General features: G+C 35.1%; 1 protein-coding gene across 8 annotated transcripts in view; it reads left to right on the top strand.

Moving 5' to 3' along the window:
- PTPN13 (protein tyrosine phosphatase non-receptor type 13) overlaps positions 1 to 18699 on the top strand; it is a 210411-nt gene that overhangs the window by 184879 nt on the left and 6833 nt on the right. For all 8 annotated transcript variants that reach the window (XM_017545145.2, XM_017545146.2, XM_017545144.2 and 5 more), the window contains 7 exons: positions 630 to 767; positions 1581 to 1669; positions 7043 to 7098; positions 9269 to 9372; positions 13792 to 13940; positions 15372 to 15462; positions 17531 to 17868. In XM_017545145.2, coding sequence (XP_017400634.1) covers positions 630 to 767; positions 1581 to 1669; positions 7043 to 7098; positions 9269 to 9372; positions 13792 to 13940; positions 15372 to 15462; positions 17531 to 17868 — 965 coding nt within the window. The remainder of the gene's footprint in view (positions 1 to 629; positions 768 to 1580; positions 1670 to 7042; positions 7099 to 9268; positions 9373 to 13791; positions 13941 to 15371; positions 15463 to 17530; positions 17869 to 18699) is intronic.

Below are 18699 nucleotides of genomic sequence, written 5' to 3'. Positions count from 1 at the left end.
ATTCAGGTAATTTTTAAAAAATAGGAATCCTCTTTTCTTTGCTTTATAAGTTACTGTAGCTTTAAAGGGAAAGATTATTGCTCAAATAAAAGAACAATATACAAATGTCCCAGTATTCATTCTCATCTCTGGGAATAATCTTTTTTAATTATTAAAAAGATAGCCACTTTGTTTTACAGTATTTCTTATATTTTGTGAAGTAGCAATTCACTAGCTACCTAATAGTTTAGAAAACATGTCTTGAGGATGTTTTGTCTGCTCTATTATATCCTTAGTGTTTGTAACGTAACTTTGTTTCTTTCATGAATTAATACTTTGAGAGTCATTTAATTTTTAAAAAATAAACATTAAATTATTAATGCCTTGTGAAAAACCATATTACCAACATTGATTTTGGTTTATTCTTTGTAATTTGCATTTGTGTGATCTTTTGTCGTAGCAGCTTGGGTAGTTCTAGAACTAAAAATGACTGGATCACATTAGTGTAAACTACTTTTCCAGTCATTGCTACTTTTCAAATTGGATGCTTAAAATTTGAAAGCACCTAGCAAATTCTATTTAACACTTTGTCCCATTCTCATTGTCAATGTTTTTAAAGTAAAACCCCTTGTAAAATATTATTTTTCAAGAATCTTATATAAAAGAAGATGACATTTATGATGATCCCCAAGAAGCTGAAGTTATCCAGTCTCTGCTGGATGTTGTGGATGAGGAAGCCCAGAATCTTTTAAACCAAAATAATGCAGCAGGAAACTCCTATGTTCCAGGTACATGAACCAGATAATAAATTGGTATACTATGGAGTACAAGAACATCTCTAGGGAGCATTTTTTTTTAAGCAAATATGTAACGCATTCATTCTTCCTCTATTCCTCATTAATGGGTAATATTTCAGAAATAAGATTTGTTATCTCCTATTTTTTTTTCTTTTCCATATTTGTAAATGGGTTACCTTATTAGTGAGATCTCAAAATGTATGATTTATATCATGGCTTTTACTTCTAGAAGTGTTAGTCCCAACATTTTCCTCCAATCATTCTCATTTTAATTTTAATAGACAAGTTTAACCAGAAATTTTATACTGACATGTACTGTATCATTTCTTCCTAACTTTCCTAGTTAAAACATTGAAACTATTTATGGATATTGTTCATATACTGCCTTGTTTTGCAGGCAAATGAAAACTTTTCTACCTCCTCGATAGTTTTTTGTTTGTTTCTCTTTTGTTTTGGTTATTGGTTGGTTTTTTTGAGACAGAGTCTCGCTCTGTCATCCAGGCCAGAGTGCAGTGGTGCAGTCTTTGCTCACTGCAACCTCCCCCTCCCAGGTTCAAGCAATTCTCCTGCCTCAGCCTCCCTTATAGCTGGGATTACAGTCACATGCCACCACGCCTGGCTAATTTCTTTGTATTTTTAGTAGGAACAGGGTTTCACCATATTAGCCAGGATGGTCTCGGTCTCCTGACCTCGTGATCCACCCGCCTCAGCCTCCCAAAGTCCTAGGATTACAGGCGTGAGCCACCACACCCAGCCTTTCAATAGTTTTATTAATTCTTCTTGGCCTATATATTTCTCTCTCAGGTACATTAAAGATGAATGGGAAGTTATCAGAAGAGAGAACAGAAGATACAGACTGTGATGGTTCACCTTTACCTGAGGATTTTACTGAGGTAACAATAATACCTAAACAACCTAGGATATGCCAACTTGTTAGAATTATGTGTTTTAACCCAGAAGGTGAAATAATCAGAGATTATTGCCTGTTTTACTCAAAAAATAAATTTAGGAGAAAAATGGAGATTAATTTCATTTGTTACATTAAAGTGTCATCCTATCCTAGTGAATCATGAAAATTTTATCAAATTAAAAAAACAGAAAAAATAATTTCTTTTCAAAAATGTAATGCTGAACCTTCTAAATTATTCTTTAAAACCTTAAACTTTGGATCTTCTGGAACATTAGGCTAAGAAAAAGTATGAAATAGTGGATAAATTATATTTAAGGTTCTTCAAACAGCATCACCCTATGAATATAAATCTGACCTTGCTTAATATTCTGGGATGATTTTCCTCATTATCCTTCTTAGTCTTCCTACTTCACATCTTCAAAATTATCAAAACTATGCTGGTTTGAACATTCTTACACTAGTTATCATGCATGCCTGTACTTATACACAATCTCATAAATACATGACTGTATGTAAATATTTACAAATAATGTGTATATATGCAAGGAAGCTTATGACTGGTAAGTATGTATTTCTCAAGCTACAAAAATAATCATACAAATATTAGATATCTCAAAATGTAGCATTCACTAGTAGTTTTACTTAAGATGCTTTTTCATATAATTGGAATATTAATAATTACAGTAAAAAATAAGCTCTTTAGAAAAGGTTTTCTGGACATTTTAAGTCATTATTTTATTTTATTACATTTTTCTTAATATTTAATGATAACATTAAAAGTGCCCCTTAAAATGTATGTTGTAATGTCTTTTAACTATGAAAATAAAAATCTTTAGTTACTATTTCAGAAATGTCATGTAGGCTGGGCACAGTGGCTCACATTGGTAATCCCAGCACTTTGGGAGGCCAAGGTGAGCTTATCGCTTGAGATCAGGAGTTCAAAATCAGCCTGGCCAACATGGTGAAACCCTGTCTCTGCCAAAAATATAAAAAATTAGCCAGGTGTGGTGGTATACATCTGTAATCCCAGCCACTCAGGAGGCTGAGGCAGGAGAATCACTTGGACCTAGGAGGCAGAAGTTGCAATGAGCCAAGATCATGCCATTGCCCTCCAGCCTGGGCAACAGAGTGAGATTCTATCTCAAAAAAAAAAAAAAAAAAAGTCATGTCACATGCTTTTTCTTTTAAAAAAGGAAAGAAAGCTTGTCAATATAATATAGATTCTCATTTATACTGAGCTATGACTGTTTTATGGCAGAAAACTTCTTTCAAGTTATCTTTTTTGTTATTTTCATTACGAAAATATTACATCTTCATTGTAAAAAAATTTCCAACAGAATCCTTAAAAATGTAAGTCCCTTTTTAAAAACGTTTTTATTTGTCTGAGGTAGCTGCTGTTGAAACTTTGATTTCTACCTTTTTGTCATGCATAACAAAATGTAAATATTTGTATACATACATAATTTCTTAATATGCCTCTTATTACATGGTTCTGAATTTGGTTTTCACTTAACAGTTGGTCATTATCCTCTTTCCATGTGAGACATATAAATTTGCCTCATACTTTCTAATGCCTTCCTATTATTTTATTTTACAGTTATAGCATTATTTATTATTTATTAATTGGCCATCTGTTGATGAATTTTAGATTTCTTATTTATTAGTAAGAGGAAACAAATTATTAGGAAGTATGTAATTGTCTTGCCACTAAATTACAGACAGACAGATCCGGCAAATACGTGCATTGAGAATACATTTTAGGCTAGATAGTAAATTAGCACTTCTGAATAAATGCGACTTCTGCTTTAGACTCTATTTTAAATAATGGTAAACAAAGTGAAGAAAGTGATGGAACAAATTTAGGAAAGGAATAACAGAGCTCTTTAGATTAAAACATTTAAAAATTTCATTTGCATCTAATTCTAAGCATGCTATGACAATTATATTCATAAGCAGACAAATTTAAAAGATGCAAATATGACTAATCTCCCCTCACTGAAAAGAAGACTGAGCTAGTATTCTGGAAAAGTTTTCCGTTTCATCTTATATTTCTAGAATATTACCTACATTTTAGAACTGGCTGGTTTTAAGCATTATTTAGAACTTCTAATAATAGTCTTGTGTAAATGCTTGAAATCACCCTAAACTAATTGTAGATTATTTACTGAATTCATTCTAACAGTATATTCTGTAACCTTGAAAGTTTTATCATGTGCCAAAAGTTAAGATGCTAACCTTTGGTATTACAAAAGTATAGGAATATAGAAATATAATCTTATAGAAGAAAGATTATGCCTCTGATAGCTATTTATGCACTCATTGTATTTCTCATTCTGTATTGTAATTGTCTGTACTCTAGTACCTCTTAGTGAAGTACTTTAGGTCAATGCCTGTGTCTTATTTAAGAATGAAAGAATGACTGCTAATCATATACATTACTATAAATTATTGTCTACAGTTTCAAAACCATTCAGCCATTGAACTTGTCTGACTAATTTTGCAGGAGATGATGGGGTAAAAAGAGATGTCAGGATTCCTATCCTAAATTTGCTTGTATAGTCTAGTAGTCAACTTGAGAGATATACACGTGTAAATAAGTAAGTGTAATTTTTAAAAAGCCATAGAAACATATTCTGCTAAATGTTTATATGGCATTCAGAGAGAGTTATAAAGAAGTTCAGAGGGATTTATAAAGAAGAGGGGGAAATGGTAGGGGCTACACAGGACTAGGTGGATAAAGTTATTAAAGCTTTCTACAGAATTAGCATCTTAAAGGTCATTTGATAGTTAAGAGGAAAGAGCATTCCTTACATACTGTGGGACTGCAGAAGAATGAAGAATGAAGGCATAGATCAGCCTGGAACATTCAGGACACTAAATCATTGCAAGTAGGGTATCACAGGGTGTCTTGAAAGCAAGGTGTTATTTCATAAAGAGACTTACATGCCGTGCCAAGAATTTGATCTTTCCACATCTCTTGCCACTGAAGTGAATCTATATGCTTTCTAATTCTGGCTTTTTAATGGTTTTAATTTCTTCAAACATATTCTTGTTATGTAGTGTGTTTTAATTTCTTAAGCAAAAACAAGGCCAAAACTTTTAGTGACTCTCCATCACCTGAGGATAATCCTGCTTGACTGTTGGATCTCAGAAGGACTATCTTTATGGGCATTCAGCCAGTGCAATCACACAAAACCCTGTGCTTGTAAGAGGCCCCTACTTCTAATATTCTGTAGTGCTGTGCCATCACCAACTTGAAATTCTTATTAAGTTTTTAACAAGCGATCTCTTATTTGCATGTTGCTCCTGGCACTACAAGTTATGTAGTTCATCCTAAGTCCAGGAGATACCTCCTCTACTCTCAAGTTACTGAATCTGGATTCCTTGTGCCACTAGGATTGTAAAATAACCTTCAAATGGGCTGACCATGATAAAAATCTTAAATATTTTCAGTGAGGCAGACACAGCTGCCTCCTCTTCCAAAGGTTCTTCAGTCCTTAGTGACAAGAGAGTGAAGGCCAGTCTTCTTAACCCAACCTTCCCCCATACATAAGTGAACTTTACAAAAACAGTGAGAATTGATTAATATAGGTATCACCGTAGCTTATTTCAAATTGAGCTTTACCTCATCGTTTTCATTTAATAATTTTATTATTAAAATTTTCATATTTATAATAGCACTTGTCTCTTATAAAAGACTTTGTACTTTCCAAAATAATTATACACATACTGTATTCTGAGACCAGGATTCTAATGGGGAATAAGAAATTCAAATGACTTTAGTTGGAAAAAAATTTTAATCCACACTAAAATGAGCAGCTTCTCAAAACAGATGAGGTCCAGGAAGCTTCCTTTTAGTTGTCAGCGAATTAAAAAACTTTTTTCTTCTACTGTAGAAGTTCTACATTTACATCAACTAAATTGAAATTATCATCAGGGTAATTTAATTTTTGATACTTTTTAACTCTGCAAAGTCTGTAACTGAAAGATCATATTACAGGTGTCATATTTATTAAACGGATAAAATAACCTATGTCTCAGACGTAAGCGTGTGTGGGCACACAGTGGTGAACAGACAGACATGATTCCTGCCTTGACAGAACTTACTAATGGAGAGGAAAAGAGAAAAAATCAAACACACAAGTAAATATATAATTACAAGTTGTGATAAGGTCTGTGAAGTTTGTTTGTTGTTTTTAAGTGCTACACACACACACACACACACACACAGACACAGAGAGAGAATAACTAAGGAAGCCTGCTTTAGATTTGGTGGATAGAAAACATCTTCAGGAAGAGAAGACACAGCCTTGAATTTTTTAATAAGGATCCACCATCAGAAGGGCTTTGTGGTAGGAAGAAATGAGTGATTCTGAAGAACTAAAAGACTCATGAGTTTGAAGCCTAGTGAGTAAAGCGGAGATTATAAAAGTAGACACGGCCAGATAATTCAGGACCTTAAAGAGAGTTTCCCATTTGTTAAGAAAATGTGTCCTGATAAAGATTAAAATGTGTAACTTACTAAACATTTAAGAATACAACTTGGCATCTCTTTCTAATTGTAGCAAACTGCTCCTGCTGCAGTATTTGGATCTCTGAAACACACCATACTCAGTTAAAGTATGAGTTAATTGATCTTTAACTATAAAAGGACAATATATTTGATATATTTGAAACTACTAAGATTTTCTTGAAGCTTTTTCAGATTTTAAAATCAAAGAAGTAGAAAAGCATATACCACGTGTACATATCTAAATAATCATTAATTTACACTTTCCTCTTTTTTCCTCTTAATATTTTTTATATAAGTAATGAAGGCCAAGCTGGCTGCAGTGGCTCACACCTGTAATCCCAACACTTCGGGAGGCCAAGCAGGAGAATGGCTCAAGGCTAGAATTTTGAGACCAGCCTAGGCAACATAGTGAGATCCCATCTCTACAGGAAAAACATTTAACTAGCTGGGCATGGTGGCATGCACCTGTCTTAGCTATTCAGGAGGCTGAGGCAGGAGGATCTCTTGAACCCAGGAGTTTGAAGTTACAATGAGTCATGATTGTACCACTGCACTTCAGCCCAGGCAACAGACTCCATCTCAAAAAAAAAAAAAAAAAAAAAAAAAGAAAAGAAAAGAAAAGCCAAGATGAGTGTGAAGATAACTAAGTGGGAACAACAAACACTCTGGAGCTACTGAAGATGCCTCAGCCATTGTTTGAGCATACTAATCGAATATGTATCTCTGCAATATAAGGATGAACAATACAGCAAATATAGGGAATAACTCTCAGGAAAAAATAGTATGAGATTGACTTTTTTTGTTACAATGGGCTAATTTGATTCTTATTTATTTTTATTGTAGCCCACCAAAATGAATGGCTGTGAGGAATATTCTGAAGAAAAAATAAAAAGTGAAAGGTAAGAAAATAATTTTCAAAGTATTCATAATGCGTCTATCTATCTATAAATGCTCTGAAGATTTTCATTTGTTTTCCAGTAAAATAAGCATTATTAAGTAAATTATGAAACTATGGCTGAATATTAAAAATGTTTTAAAATTTTCGGGCTAGGTGTGGCTCATGCCTGTAATCCCAGCACTTTGGGAGGCTGAGGTGGGAGGATCACTTGAGGTCAAGAGTTCAAGACTAGCCTGGCCAACATGGTGAAACCTCGTTCTCTACTAAAAACATAAAAACTAGCCAGGCATGGGGACTCACACCTGTAATCCCAGCACATTGGGAGGCTGAGGTGGGTGGATCAATTGAAGCCAGGAAGTGGAGACCAGCCTGGCCAACATGGTGAAACCGTTTCTACTAAAAATATAAAAACTAGCTGGGCGTGGTGACACACACCTGTAGTGCTAGCTATTCAGGCAGCTAAGGCAGGAGAATCTCTTGAGTCCAGGAGGTAGAGGTTGCAGTAGCCGAGATTGCACCATTGCACTCCAGCCTGGGCAACAGATTGAGGCTCTGTCTCAAAAAAAAAATAAGTTTTAAAATTTTTGTTACAAGGAGGTTCTAGTGACATAAGAAAATGTGTTTATTATACCATTGTTTCAAAAAGCAGTATTCTGTTAACCATGGGAAAAAATGAATGAAAGAGTAACCTAATTGGAAATGTGCCAGCAATCATGATAGTGCCTGTCTTCTGCTAGAATTTATCTTTCAGCTTCTCTATTTTTCTGTACTTTAAAAGTTTTAAATTTTTTAATTAACAGGAAAATGAAACCAAAGAAAGTAAGAAAGTTTTTTAAAACCCACAAAAATACGTCTTAAACAATTTCTAATATAAAATAAGGGTTTTTTTATTTTACAAAAATATATAGAGGGAAAGGTTTTATTTATATGAGGGAACTTGAAAAAGTTCATGAAAAAATAGAATTAAAAGATAAAAATATTAAATATAAACTTTATTTATTAACATAAGCTCCAACAAGTTTAGCACACTTTTGCAGGTGATACCAGCCATTTAATTAATCCCTAAAAAACTTAAAGTTCTGCAGATTTAACCATGTCAATGCAGTCTTTTTTACATGATTTACTGGACAAAAATGCACGCCCTTTACAAATTTTTTGAGATTGAGAAACAAAAAAGTCAGAAGGAGCCAAATAAGGACTATAAGATGGATGCCTAGTAATTTCCCACTGAAGCTCACAAAATTGCCTTGTTTGATAGAGGAACGAGCAGGAACATTGTCATAGAGGAGGAAAACTCTCTAGTGAAGCTTTCCCAGACATTTCATGGATGTAGAGCTTTTTAACCCACCAAAATTAGTGTTGTCACCCACAGTGGTTTGGAACAGAGGGAAACATCTGTCATAAAAGCAGCATAATTGTTGTCTGTTGACATTTTGGGAGCATTAGTCTATGTCCTGGTATATACTAATGTCATCAGATGAAAGTACTCTGGAAAAAAAAAAAAAAAAGTACTCTGCTTTGTTCCCCCTGAATATCAGAAAGTTAAAAATGTATCTAGGCTTTTACCTAATCCTTTTTCACCTCACCTTAGCACTAAACACTGTACTCCTATCTAGTTTCTCTCCTAGCCATCCACCTTACCAAAGAGGGCATCTGTTTTGTACCCCCAGAATATTGAGAGCTTGTACTGGGTTTCATTACATTAAGTGAATAGTGTCCTTCTGGCCTCCTGTTGTAGCAAAACGCTATGCCCATCAAGAGACTTCTTTAAATAAATTAAGATACATTCATATTTTGCAATAGTGGGCAGCTGCTGAAAAGAAGGAGAGAGAGCTATATGCTGATACAGTTGTAATCACTCATCCCTGTTGAAGGATAGAAACAAAACTACTACCTTTTCCATCCTAAAATGGTCTCCTTCAGTCTAAAGTTCAAAGACTTGGGATCTGTCTGAGGATAAATTTTAAAACTGTATTAAACCATTCTACTATGTCTCAGTTGTTTACATCTACCAATAAATTTTAAGAATTGTGGATTTGCTTTTCTTAATCAGACATTCTATTTTAAAATACTATAATAATTGTAAAGAATATCATTCAGGGCTATAATGTTTAAATTTAATTTGAGTACAAAAATGAAGAAAATGTTACAAATTTGTTTTGTTTTTATAGCTTAATTCAGAAGTCACAAGAACAGAAGACTGATGATGATGAAGTAACATGGGGAAGTGATGAATTGCCAACAGAGAGAACAAACCATGAAGATTCTGATAAAGGCAAGAATTTTAATTATAGTTTTTTCCTCAAAAACAATGAATAGGAAAAATAAGTGTTTTTAAATGATGATTTTCAGACTATATGGATATGTTGTTTGATATACTGTTTTACCATATGCGTACATTATTTGCTTTTTTTTTTTTTTTTTTTTTTTTGAGACAGAGTCTCGCTCTTTCTTCTAGGCTGGGAGTGCAGTGGTGCATTCTCAGCTCACTGCAACCTCCGCCTCCCTGGTTCAAGCAATTCTCCTGCCTCAGCCTCCCATGTAGCTGGAATTACAGGTGTGAGTCACCACACCTGGCTAGTTTTTGTATTTTTAGTAGAGAACAAGGTTTCACCAAGTTGGCCAGGCTGGTCTGGAACTCCTGATCTCAGATGATCCGCCCACCTTGGCCTCCCAAAATCCTGGGATTATAGGCGTGAGCCATCACACCCTGCCACATCATTTGCTTTTAAATATAAAGTGAAATCATGTAGACAAACATCAAAATTCATTTATATTACCAGATATTTGCACAGTTATATTCTAAAGTTCTCAGTGACACCTAGGCTGGAGAGTACAGTGGCACAATCTCAGCTCACTGCAACCTCTGCCTCCCAAATTCAAGTGATTCTCCTGCCTCAGCCTCCCAAGTAGCTAGGATTACAGGTGCATACCACCATGCCTGGCTATGTTTTGTATTTTTACTAGAGATGGGTTTCACCATGTTGGCCAGGCTAGTCTCGAACTCCTGACTTGAGGCGATCTGCCTGCCTCGGCCTCCCAAAGTGCTGGAATTACAGGCATGAGCCACCATTCCCAGGGGAGAATTATTATTATCCTAGAATCCCAAATTCATCTTTTATAATCAGAAGTCAATTGGTCTGTTTCACTATTACTGCCTTTTCATCTTATTACTGAGCCAATAGAGAAATGTAATTCTATCTAGTATTTCATTCCTCTTATTTTGTATCAGGAAGTGTTATATTAATATAATGAAAGAACATGGTTTTGTCATTCAAAGTCTTAGTTTGTTGCTGTTTTTAAGAAATTAACAGCTTAGGCTGGGCTTGGTGACCCACACCTGTAATCCCAGCACTTTGGGAAGCCAAGGTGAGTGGATCACCTGAAGTGAGGAGTTCGACCAGCCTGACCAACAGGCGAAACCCCGTCTCTTCTAAAAATACAACAATTAGCCAGGTGTGGTGGCACATGCCTGTAATCCCAGCTACTTAGGAGGCTGAGGCCAGAGAATCGCTTGAACCCAGGAGGCAGAGTTTGCAATGAGCCAAGATTGTGCTACTGCACTCCAGCCTGGGCAATAGAGCCAGACCCTGTCTCAAAAACAAAAAAAAAGAAATTAACAGTTTAATTAACACTTTTTTGACTTGGCTAGTCTGTTGTTATGTGTACAACATGTGTGTCTAGCACTGTATCCCATGCTCATCCATCCAGCCTTTAAGTTCCTGTTGCATTCACATGCCGTTCTATAAAAGTTATTTCATATGAGTGTGTGTGTGTGTGTGTGTGTGTGTGTGTGTGTGTGTGTGTGTGTTTTGTATTCCCAACATTTTCCCCAGCTAAATGTTAAACTTTTTGAGGTATCTTGTATAGCTTTGTATCCCTCACAGTGCCAGCATTGTTGCCTATATATTAGCGGCATCAACAAAACACTTTAATCAGCTGATTGACATAATTAAAGCTACACTTTTGCAGTCTATAGCCAGAAGTTTCCCCTCTTTTTTTCTAGGATAATAGTGGCCTTCAATTATAAATAATTTTCATACAGCAGGTACTAAATCAGACCCATACCTCTTCTAAGATAGTTGACTCAACTCCCAAAGAACTCAAAGAATTCTTCATTTGCAAGCAGAAAAGTATCAAACGCCAGGGATAACTGGCACTGAGTGCCAAGGATGGATAGTGAAGAGAGAAATCAGTGTTCTGTGAAGAGAGAAATCAGTGTTCCTAATCTCCCATAGTAAGGAATTTCTAAAGTGACTCTCTTATTCTCCCCATGTGCTTAGAAGCTAATTTAAATGAAAAGTAGTAACAGAACTAAATTTGGTAACTTTTTGTAATTATTTCCTGGGGTTTTTTGGAGGGTGGGAGCAAGTAACAGTTTAAGTTGCATATGTTATGCAGATTAGAATTCAATTACAGATAAGCAGACTTGTAAAATTTAGGAGAGCATTTCTCAAATTTGAGAACTTAAGGACCACTAAGAATGTTTTTGGACCAGTTTGAGTAACAATACCATTATTTTAGGTTGTCAGTCACTACTGGTGCCAGGGTAAGCAACACATTGCAACTCAAGGCACTGAAATAATGTAGTGTTTAGTTATAAGCTGGTTATTCAGGTGACCTAGGAAGTGCTTTTTATGTTATCTTGAAATTAAAGCAAAGCTTTAAAATACTTATATAGAACTGGGGTCTGTTGGGGGAGCTAGGGGAGGGACAGCAGGGAGTGGGGAGGTTGGGGAGGATAACATGGGGAGAAATGCCAGATATAGGTGACGGGGGTGGGGGAGAGGGGGGATGGAGTCAGCAAACCACGTTGCCATGTATAATCCTGCATGATCAGCACATGTACCCCAGAATCTAAAGTACAATAAAATAAATAAATACCAAAAAAAAAAATGCTTGTATAGATATACTGGCCTCTGTAGGTCAGCAAAGCCCAGTTTAAGAAAAACTAGGCTAAGATATATATAAGTATATCTAAGATATATCTAAATATATTCTGCAATCAAGCTGTTTGTAAAAAGAACTTACGTACATATGTTTCACTTATGGTCATGTTTTAGAGTAAAGTATTGAAGCAAAGGATATTGTCATTATAATTATCAATTACCTACTAAAATTATGGTTCTATTGGCTCTGTTGTAACGGTTTAAAGGTATTTATTTAACTAAAAGTCTGTTTTTTAAAATAATTTCTGTTAGTCTTAACGCATGCCAATTTTGTATTTGTTTGACGTGCTGTTATTTTTTCACCTTTTCCCATCATTTATAAACCCTTTCTATATATATGAGATCAAGATTTTAGAGAGAGAGAGAGAGTGTGTGTGTGTGTGTGTGTGTGTGTGTGTGTGTGCACACGTGTGTAATGGATCAGGGGAGCATAAAATAGAGAATATTGTGAAGTTTGGCATTCTTCAGAAAAACCTGTCTTCTCGCACTATAACAGAATTCTATTGTTAAAAGAATCCCATTTACCATTATCTAGAATACTTCTTTTTAAAAATTGCCTACCTGTTATGTTGTTTCTGAAGTTCTGAGAACTGAGTACAATTACCTTTAAATGGCAGGTTTTGCAGGAGAAAAGAAACAAGCTGTCCCTAAGCTGCCCGTAATAAACTCCTTATCAAAAAAATTTTTAAAGTGCCGTTTGAGTCAAGAGAAGCAAAAAGAAACAACATAAACTCCTTTAGAACTTGTAAATAAATGAGAGCCGAGATCCTTAAAAACTTCAGAACATCAGTGAAATGTCTCCTTAAAAGTTGGGTATGAGAGTGTGCTAGGGCAGACTTCCCTGTGTTAATTGTAGTTGTCAGCCTACCTATTAATTCTATTGCCTTGTTAATTCTCTCAAAGACTCTTCTTTTGTAAGATCAGGCGAGAATGGACTGAAATTAGTTCACTTATTAGTTAAATTTGTTCTGGGGAAAATATTATTCGTTGTTGCATATTTTAAAACTTTCCTGGCCAGGCACAGTGGCTCACTCCTGGAATGCCAGCACTTTGGGAGGCCAGGGCAGGTGGACTGCTTGAGCCCAGGAGTTCAGGACCAACCTGGACAACATGACAAAATGCCATCTCTACAAAAAATTACCCAGGCATGGTGGTTCTTGCCTGTAGTCCCAGCTACCAGAAAGGCTGAGGTGGGAAGATCACCTGAGCCCAGGTAGGTGGTTGAAGCTGCATTGAGCTGTGATGGTGCCACTGCACTCCAGCCTTGTCTACAGAACGACACTCTGTTTCTCTCTCTCTCTCTGTGTGTGTGTGTGTGTGTGTGTGTGTGTGTGTGTGTGTAAAATTAAAACTTTCCTAGCCAGGTGCAGTGGCTCACACCTGTTATCCTAGCACATGGTGGGGAAGCCAAGACAGGAGGATCACTTGATGCCGAAAGTTCAAGACTAGCCTGGGCAACACAGTGAGACCCCATCTTTTCAAAAAAAAATAAAAATTAGCTAGGCACAATGGTGCATGACTCTAGTCCCAGCTACTCAGGAGGCTGAGGCAGGAGGATACCTTGAGCCTGGGAGATCAAGGCCTACAGAACTGTACTCCAGCCTACGTGACAGAACAAAGCTGTATCTCTAAATAAATAAATAGACTTTCCCTTTTGTAAGATGAGGTGAAAATAGGCTGAAATTAGTTCACTTAGTTAAATCTGTTTTGGAGGAACTGTTTTTAAATTGCTGTCTTCCTATTAGATCATTCCTTTCTGACAAATGAGGAGCTCGCTGCACTCCCTGTTGTCAAAGTGCTTCCCTCTGGAAAATATACAGGTGCCAACTTAAAATCAGTCATTCGAATCTTGCGGGGTTTGCTAGATCAAGGAATTCCTTCTAAGGAGCTGGAGGTAAGTGGCTTCTGCCAACGATTCTCACCCAAAGCGTATGCATTTAATTTGTAAGGAAAATGTATCTTTACTAGCCCAAAATTAGAAGAAATTATGAAACATTTCCAACTCTAAAAGTACCATCTTATCATATCTAGCAGAAAATTAATTTTTCTGATTAGGATCCTTATAATAGTGATTTAAAGGGATCACATTAACTACTTGGAACTTGATACATTTCCCTGAAGATTATCCTTCTTCTTCATATGTAAGATAAAAACTTTTTTTTTTAAGCCAGGTATAAATTTCAACCATCCACTAAACTTTATAACTAGTTCACTGTAGACATGTTTCATCATTAACAGCAGGTTCTAATTTAATACAGCTCCAAGAATGTGTGTCTGAGTTCAAAGCAGCAATGGCTCATAGCCCTAGCTCCTGTGGTCTCATAGCACAATCCATATTTACCACTAGAAAAGGGAGTGGTTTTGAGGTTGACCTTGCCCCTCTCCCTCAAACCATTTGCTTATTTGCCTACTTCCTGAGGTTTGTAGCCACTAAAAGGAGTTAACTTTAATAAGAGCTTCTGCTATGTGCTTTTTGCTTTGTGTGTATTCCTCAAAATATCAATTCCATTATAGATTGTGAAACTAAGCCTCACAGTAATTAAGGTATACTCTTCCTCTCCTCATATTGCCATTTTATGGAATGACATCTTCTTTAAGTTCTTAGATTTAAATATTACCATCAGAAAACTTCTATCACAACCCTCCTAAAGTAGTGTTTATAAGGATTTCTCTACCACAGCAGCTTCTTGATTTCTTCAAGATATACACTACAGTATTTGTTTACTTCTTTATTGTCTTTCTCCCAGTAAACTGTAAAGGCCAGGAGAGCCAAAATCTTATCTTCTACGTCATCACTGTATTCCCATCACTTACTATATTACAGTACCTTGCATATAATGGGCATTCAATATGTATTTTTTGAATGAGTGAATGAATGAAAAGTGATAAAGGGTTGACTTTAAAACATAGGACTATCTGACCACAGCAACACTACCACATGGAATATCCTATAACCCTCACAGACAATAGTGTCAATAAATAGTGCTCTAGCTTATCACTTTATGGCAGAGTTGTTTTTTTAATTGTATTTTTTTCTAAAATATAATTATAGACACTTTTAAACAGAAGTTAAAAATTAAGACACAAAGTGCTGTCTCATAAAGTTGACTGCAACATTTTCAATTAAAGATACTTGTAACAATATATTTCAATGCGGACTTAACAAATCACTATTGACTTTAGGCTTATTTAGGACATCTGTATTTCTTAACACTCAGAATCAGCCCTGATCAACCAATTTTGCACCCTACACATTTAAAGTGTTTGCGATTATTACTGAATTACTGCTTATCTCAACGAACTTATTTCCATTTTTTACTTACAGAATCTTCAAGAATTAAAACCTTTGGATCAGTGTCTAATTGGGCAAACTAAGGAAAACAGAAGAAAGAACAGATATAAAAATATACTTCCCTGTAAGTTCCAGTTTGGCTTTAGACTTAATATGTGATCAGTATTATTTGAATGAATTAAAACTTTTTGCATTTAACCTACCTATTCCTTACATAACCATGTGTATACACATACATTCAGAGATTTATATCAGTAACAAATACATTGAAATATTCCATGTGAATTCCCTTTTAATTTATGTATGTATTCTGAAAATCAGTTAGAGGAACCTGAAATATTTGTTAGGATATTCCTGAATTTTTACTAGTATATAATATTAGCAATTAGTCAGTGAAGCCAAATCATTAATTTTAAAATATTTTTAAAAATAGGAACTGGCTTCTGGATAAGCATTTTCTTGGTTAGATTCATTTGTCACAGCCACCATCAATTTATTCCACTTATTTTTAGTTTAAAGAAATATCTATAGTAATGAATAGCTGTGTACATGCATATGACTACAGTGGTTCTACCAGCCTATATTATATTTTATAGGCTGGTACTACCAGCCTATATTAGACTTTGAATCATTTCAGATACCAGAAGGGAATAAAAGCAATCATTTTGGCCTGGTGCAGTGGCTTATGCCTGTAATCCCAGCACTTTGGGAGGCCAAGGCAGGCAGATCACTTGAGATCAGGAGTTCAAGACCAGGCCGGCCAACATGGTGAAACCCCTTCTCTACTAAAAAATACAAAAATTAGCCAGGAGTAGTGGCTCATGCTTATAATCCCAGCTACTTGGAAGGCTGAATCAGGAGGATCGCTTGAACCCAGGAGGTGGAGGTTGCAGCGAGCTGAGATCATGCCAAAATACTTACCTCTAGCAGCTTCTTATAATTACCAGCCACGTGTATATATTAGCACTCTAGATTATAACATACAACACACTGACCCTGTCTTTACCAAGAAACCATAAATCTAAAGATAAATAATAAAATCAATAGTGACAAGTCATGTGGTAAATAATAATGCAATTGTATTTTTCTAATACAGATAGAAAATACAAATTCATTTTGGAAAGCTTCCTGTAAGAAATGAAATTTAAAACATTTTAAAAGTAGTTCAGATCATTGTTTGGCATAAAGTATATGGGAGTTATTTTAGACAGCAAAATGGCCAGAGTCAGAATAGAACAAACCATAAATCCGAAACTAATGAGTGGATTTGTTTCCACAAAACAAATGACCAGTATGGACTAAGAGTTAGAAATCAAGTGAGAAAGGGAAATTGGTGGGGGATTTTGAAACCTATCATTAAAAGGTTTTAGTTTGGTAATCACAGTAATTACCAGTTAAATTTATAGATATTTGAAACAGAAATAACTTCTAAGGTATGTAATACATACAAATTTATTCTCTTGGTTAAATCTTAGACAGTATAATAGCCTCAGTGAATGATAGCTTATACGTACTTTTCACTGGGGCAGCCTGGTTTAAAAAATTACATTTTGACTATAAGAAATTATAATAAAACAAAGATAAGGGCCTTTATGCCTGGAGAATAAAGTGAGCTGTTCTTTATTATGCTAATGTATTGTTTTGGCTGCTTATTAAAGGAATATATAATTTTATTAGGTGAGTGAGAGTTAATTATGCCAGTAACATCTGTAATGTTTATTTTAATAGTGTTATTATAATAATTTTGTACTATATTGTAATACCAATCTTTGTTCTATGAAAAAAATTTTTGGCATTGCCTTTTAGTGCTATTATTATTATTCTCATGATCATTAAAATAATGATGGAGAAGTACCCATTGTTTTTCTTTGTTTCTCTAGTTTCTTATTAGGCAATTCTAAATGTATTTATTAACTTACTAATTTTAATTTCAACTAAATCTATGTAAATGATACCAAATTTCATATGTCAGAAACTCACTAAACTGACATCTTAGATATGTTTATAAGATGAGCAAAAACAATAAATATGAAATAACATGTGCTACAATATGAAAATATACTTCTATTAAAATATGTTGGTGATTTCATCTATGACAGAATTTCTCATGATCTCTGACTCATGAAATGTGTAAGACTCTTGTTTAAAATACATGATATGGATGGCTTTGTTTTGTGGTGGAAAATTCACAGATGATGCTACAAGAGTGCCTCTTGGAGATGAAGGTGGCTATATCAATGCCAGCTTCATTAAGATACCAGTAGGGAAAGAAGAGTTCGTTTACATTGCCTGCCAAGGACCACTACCTACAACTGTTGGAGACTTCTGGCAGATGATTTGGGAACAAAAATCCACAGTGATAGCTATGATGACTCAAGAAGTAGAAGGAGAAAAAATCAAATGCCAGCGCTATTGGCCCAACATCCTAGGCAAAACAACAATGGTCAGCAACAGACTTCGACTGGCTCTTGTGAGAATGCAGCAGCTAAAGGGTTTTGTGGTGAGGGCGATGACCCTTGAAGATATTCAGGTAAGTGAATTAAATCTTTCCATTTTTCAAGGTGTATCTCCTAGTTGTAATCCAAGCCTGGACTCTTTCCATGATTGCACCAATGTTATTTCTAGATAAAAGACAGTGGTGTGGTTCCCATGCAATGGAACTAATGCTAGCTATTTTTTCTTTATCGTATAAGTTTAAATGTGACCTTCTTGATGACTTCTGCCAGTTTCCCCATTATGTGCTGTACTAAAATGAAAATGCAGAACTTTTAATGTGATTATCATCCTTGGTGATAGCACAACATGGCTCAGAAGATGCATGCTGGAAACTTGTGTTTTTATGATCAAACCTCTAAGTAGACTCATTAAAACTGTTTTTAAAAATCTGTAAGTAGAAAATATTTCCTCATAAAGGCAACTTAACATATTTAGGAATACATGGATAATTTTAGCATAAACTGTTGTTATTTAGATCACTCATACTGCAGTTACCTAACCACTGAATCAATATAGTTTGAATTAGATAAGTGGCCATATTGCTCAATATAGCTTGAATTGGATAAGTGGCCATACTTCAAGTAAAGCTGCTACTGTTTCCTCTCACCTTACTACACCCCTGTGTGCAGTATCCTAGCTAGATGTGAGTAATGTTTCCAATAGAGATTTAGCTTTCTTAAAGAAACAATGATTTTACTTTTATAGAAACAAAGCATATCAATTGAATTCTATTGGTGTCATGTAGATGTAGCCTGAGAATTTCTTTTATAATTTTTGATTCATGATTTTTTATTGATTTATGCTCACTTACCTATTACTTAGGCTAGCACAGTTGTTCGATATTCTTTTTTTTTTTTTTTTTTTT

Source organism: Cebus imitator, unplaced genomic scaffold (assembly GCF_001604975.1).
Source record: "Cebus imitator isolate Cc_AM_T3 unplaced genomic scaffold, Cebus_imitator-1.0 Scaffold177, whole genome shotgun sequence".
Taxonomy (NCBI): domain Eukaryota; kingdom Metazoa; phylum Chordata; class Mammalia; order Primates; family Cebidae; genus Cebus; species Cebus imitator.
The sequence above is the reverse complement of the archived record's forward strand: the minus strand, read 5'-3'. Positions and strand labels throughout refer to the sequence as shown.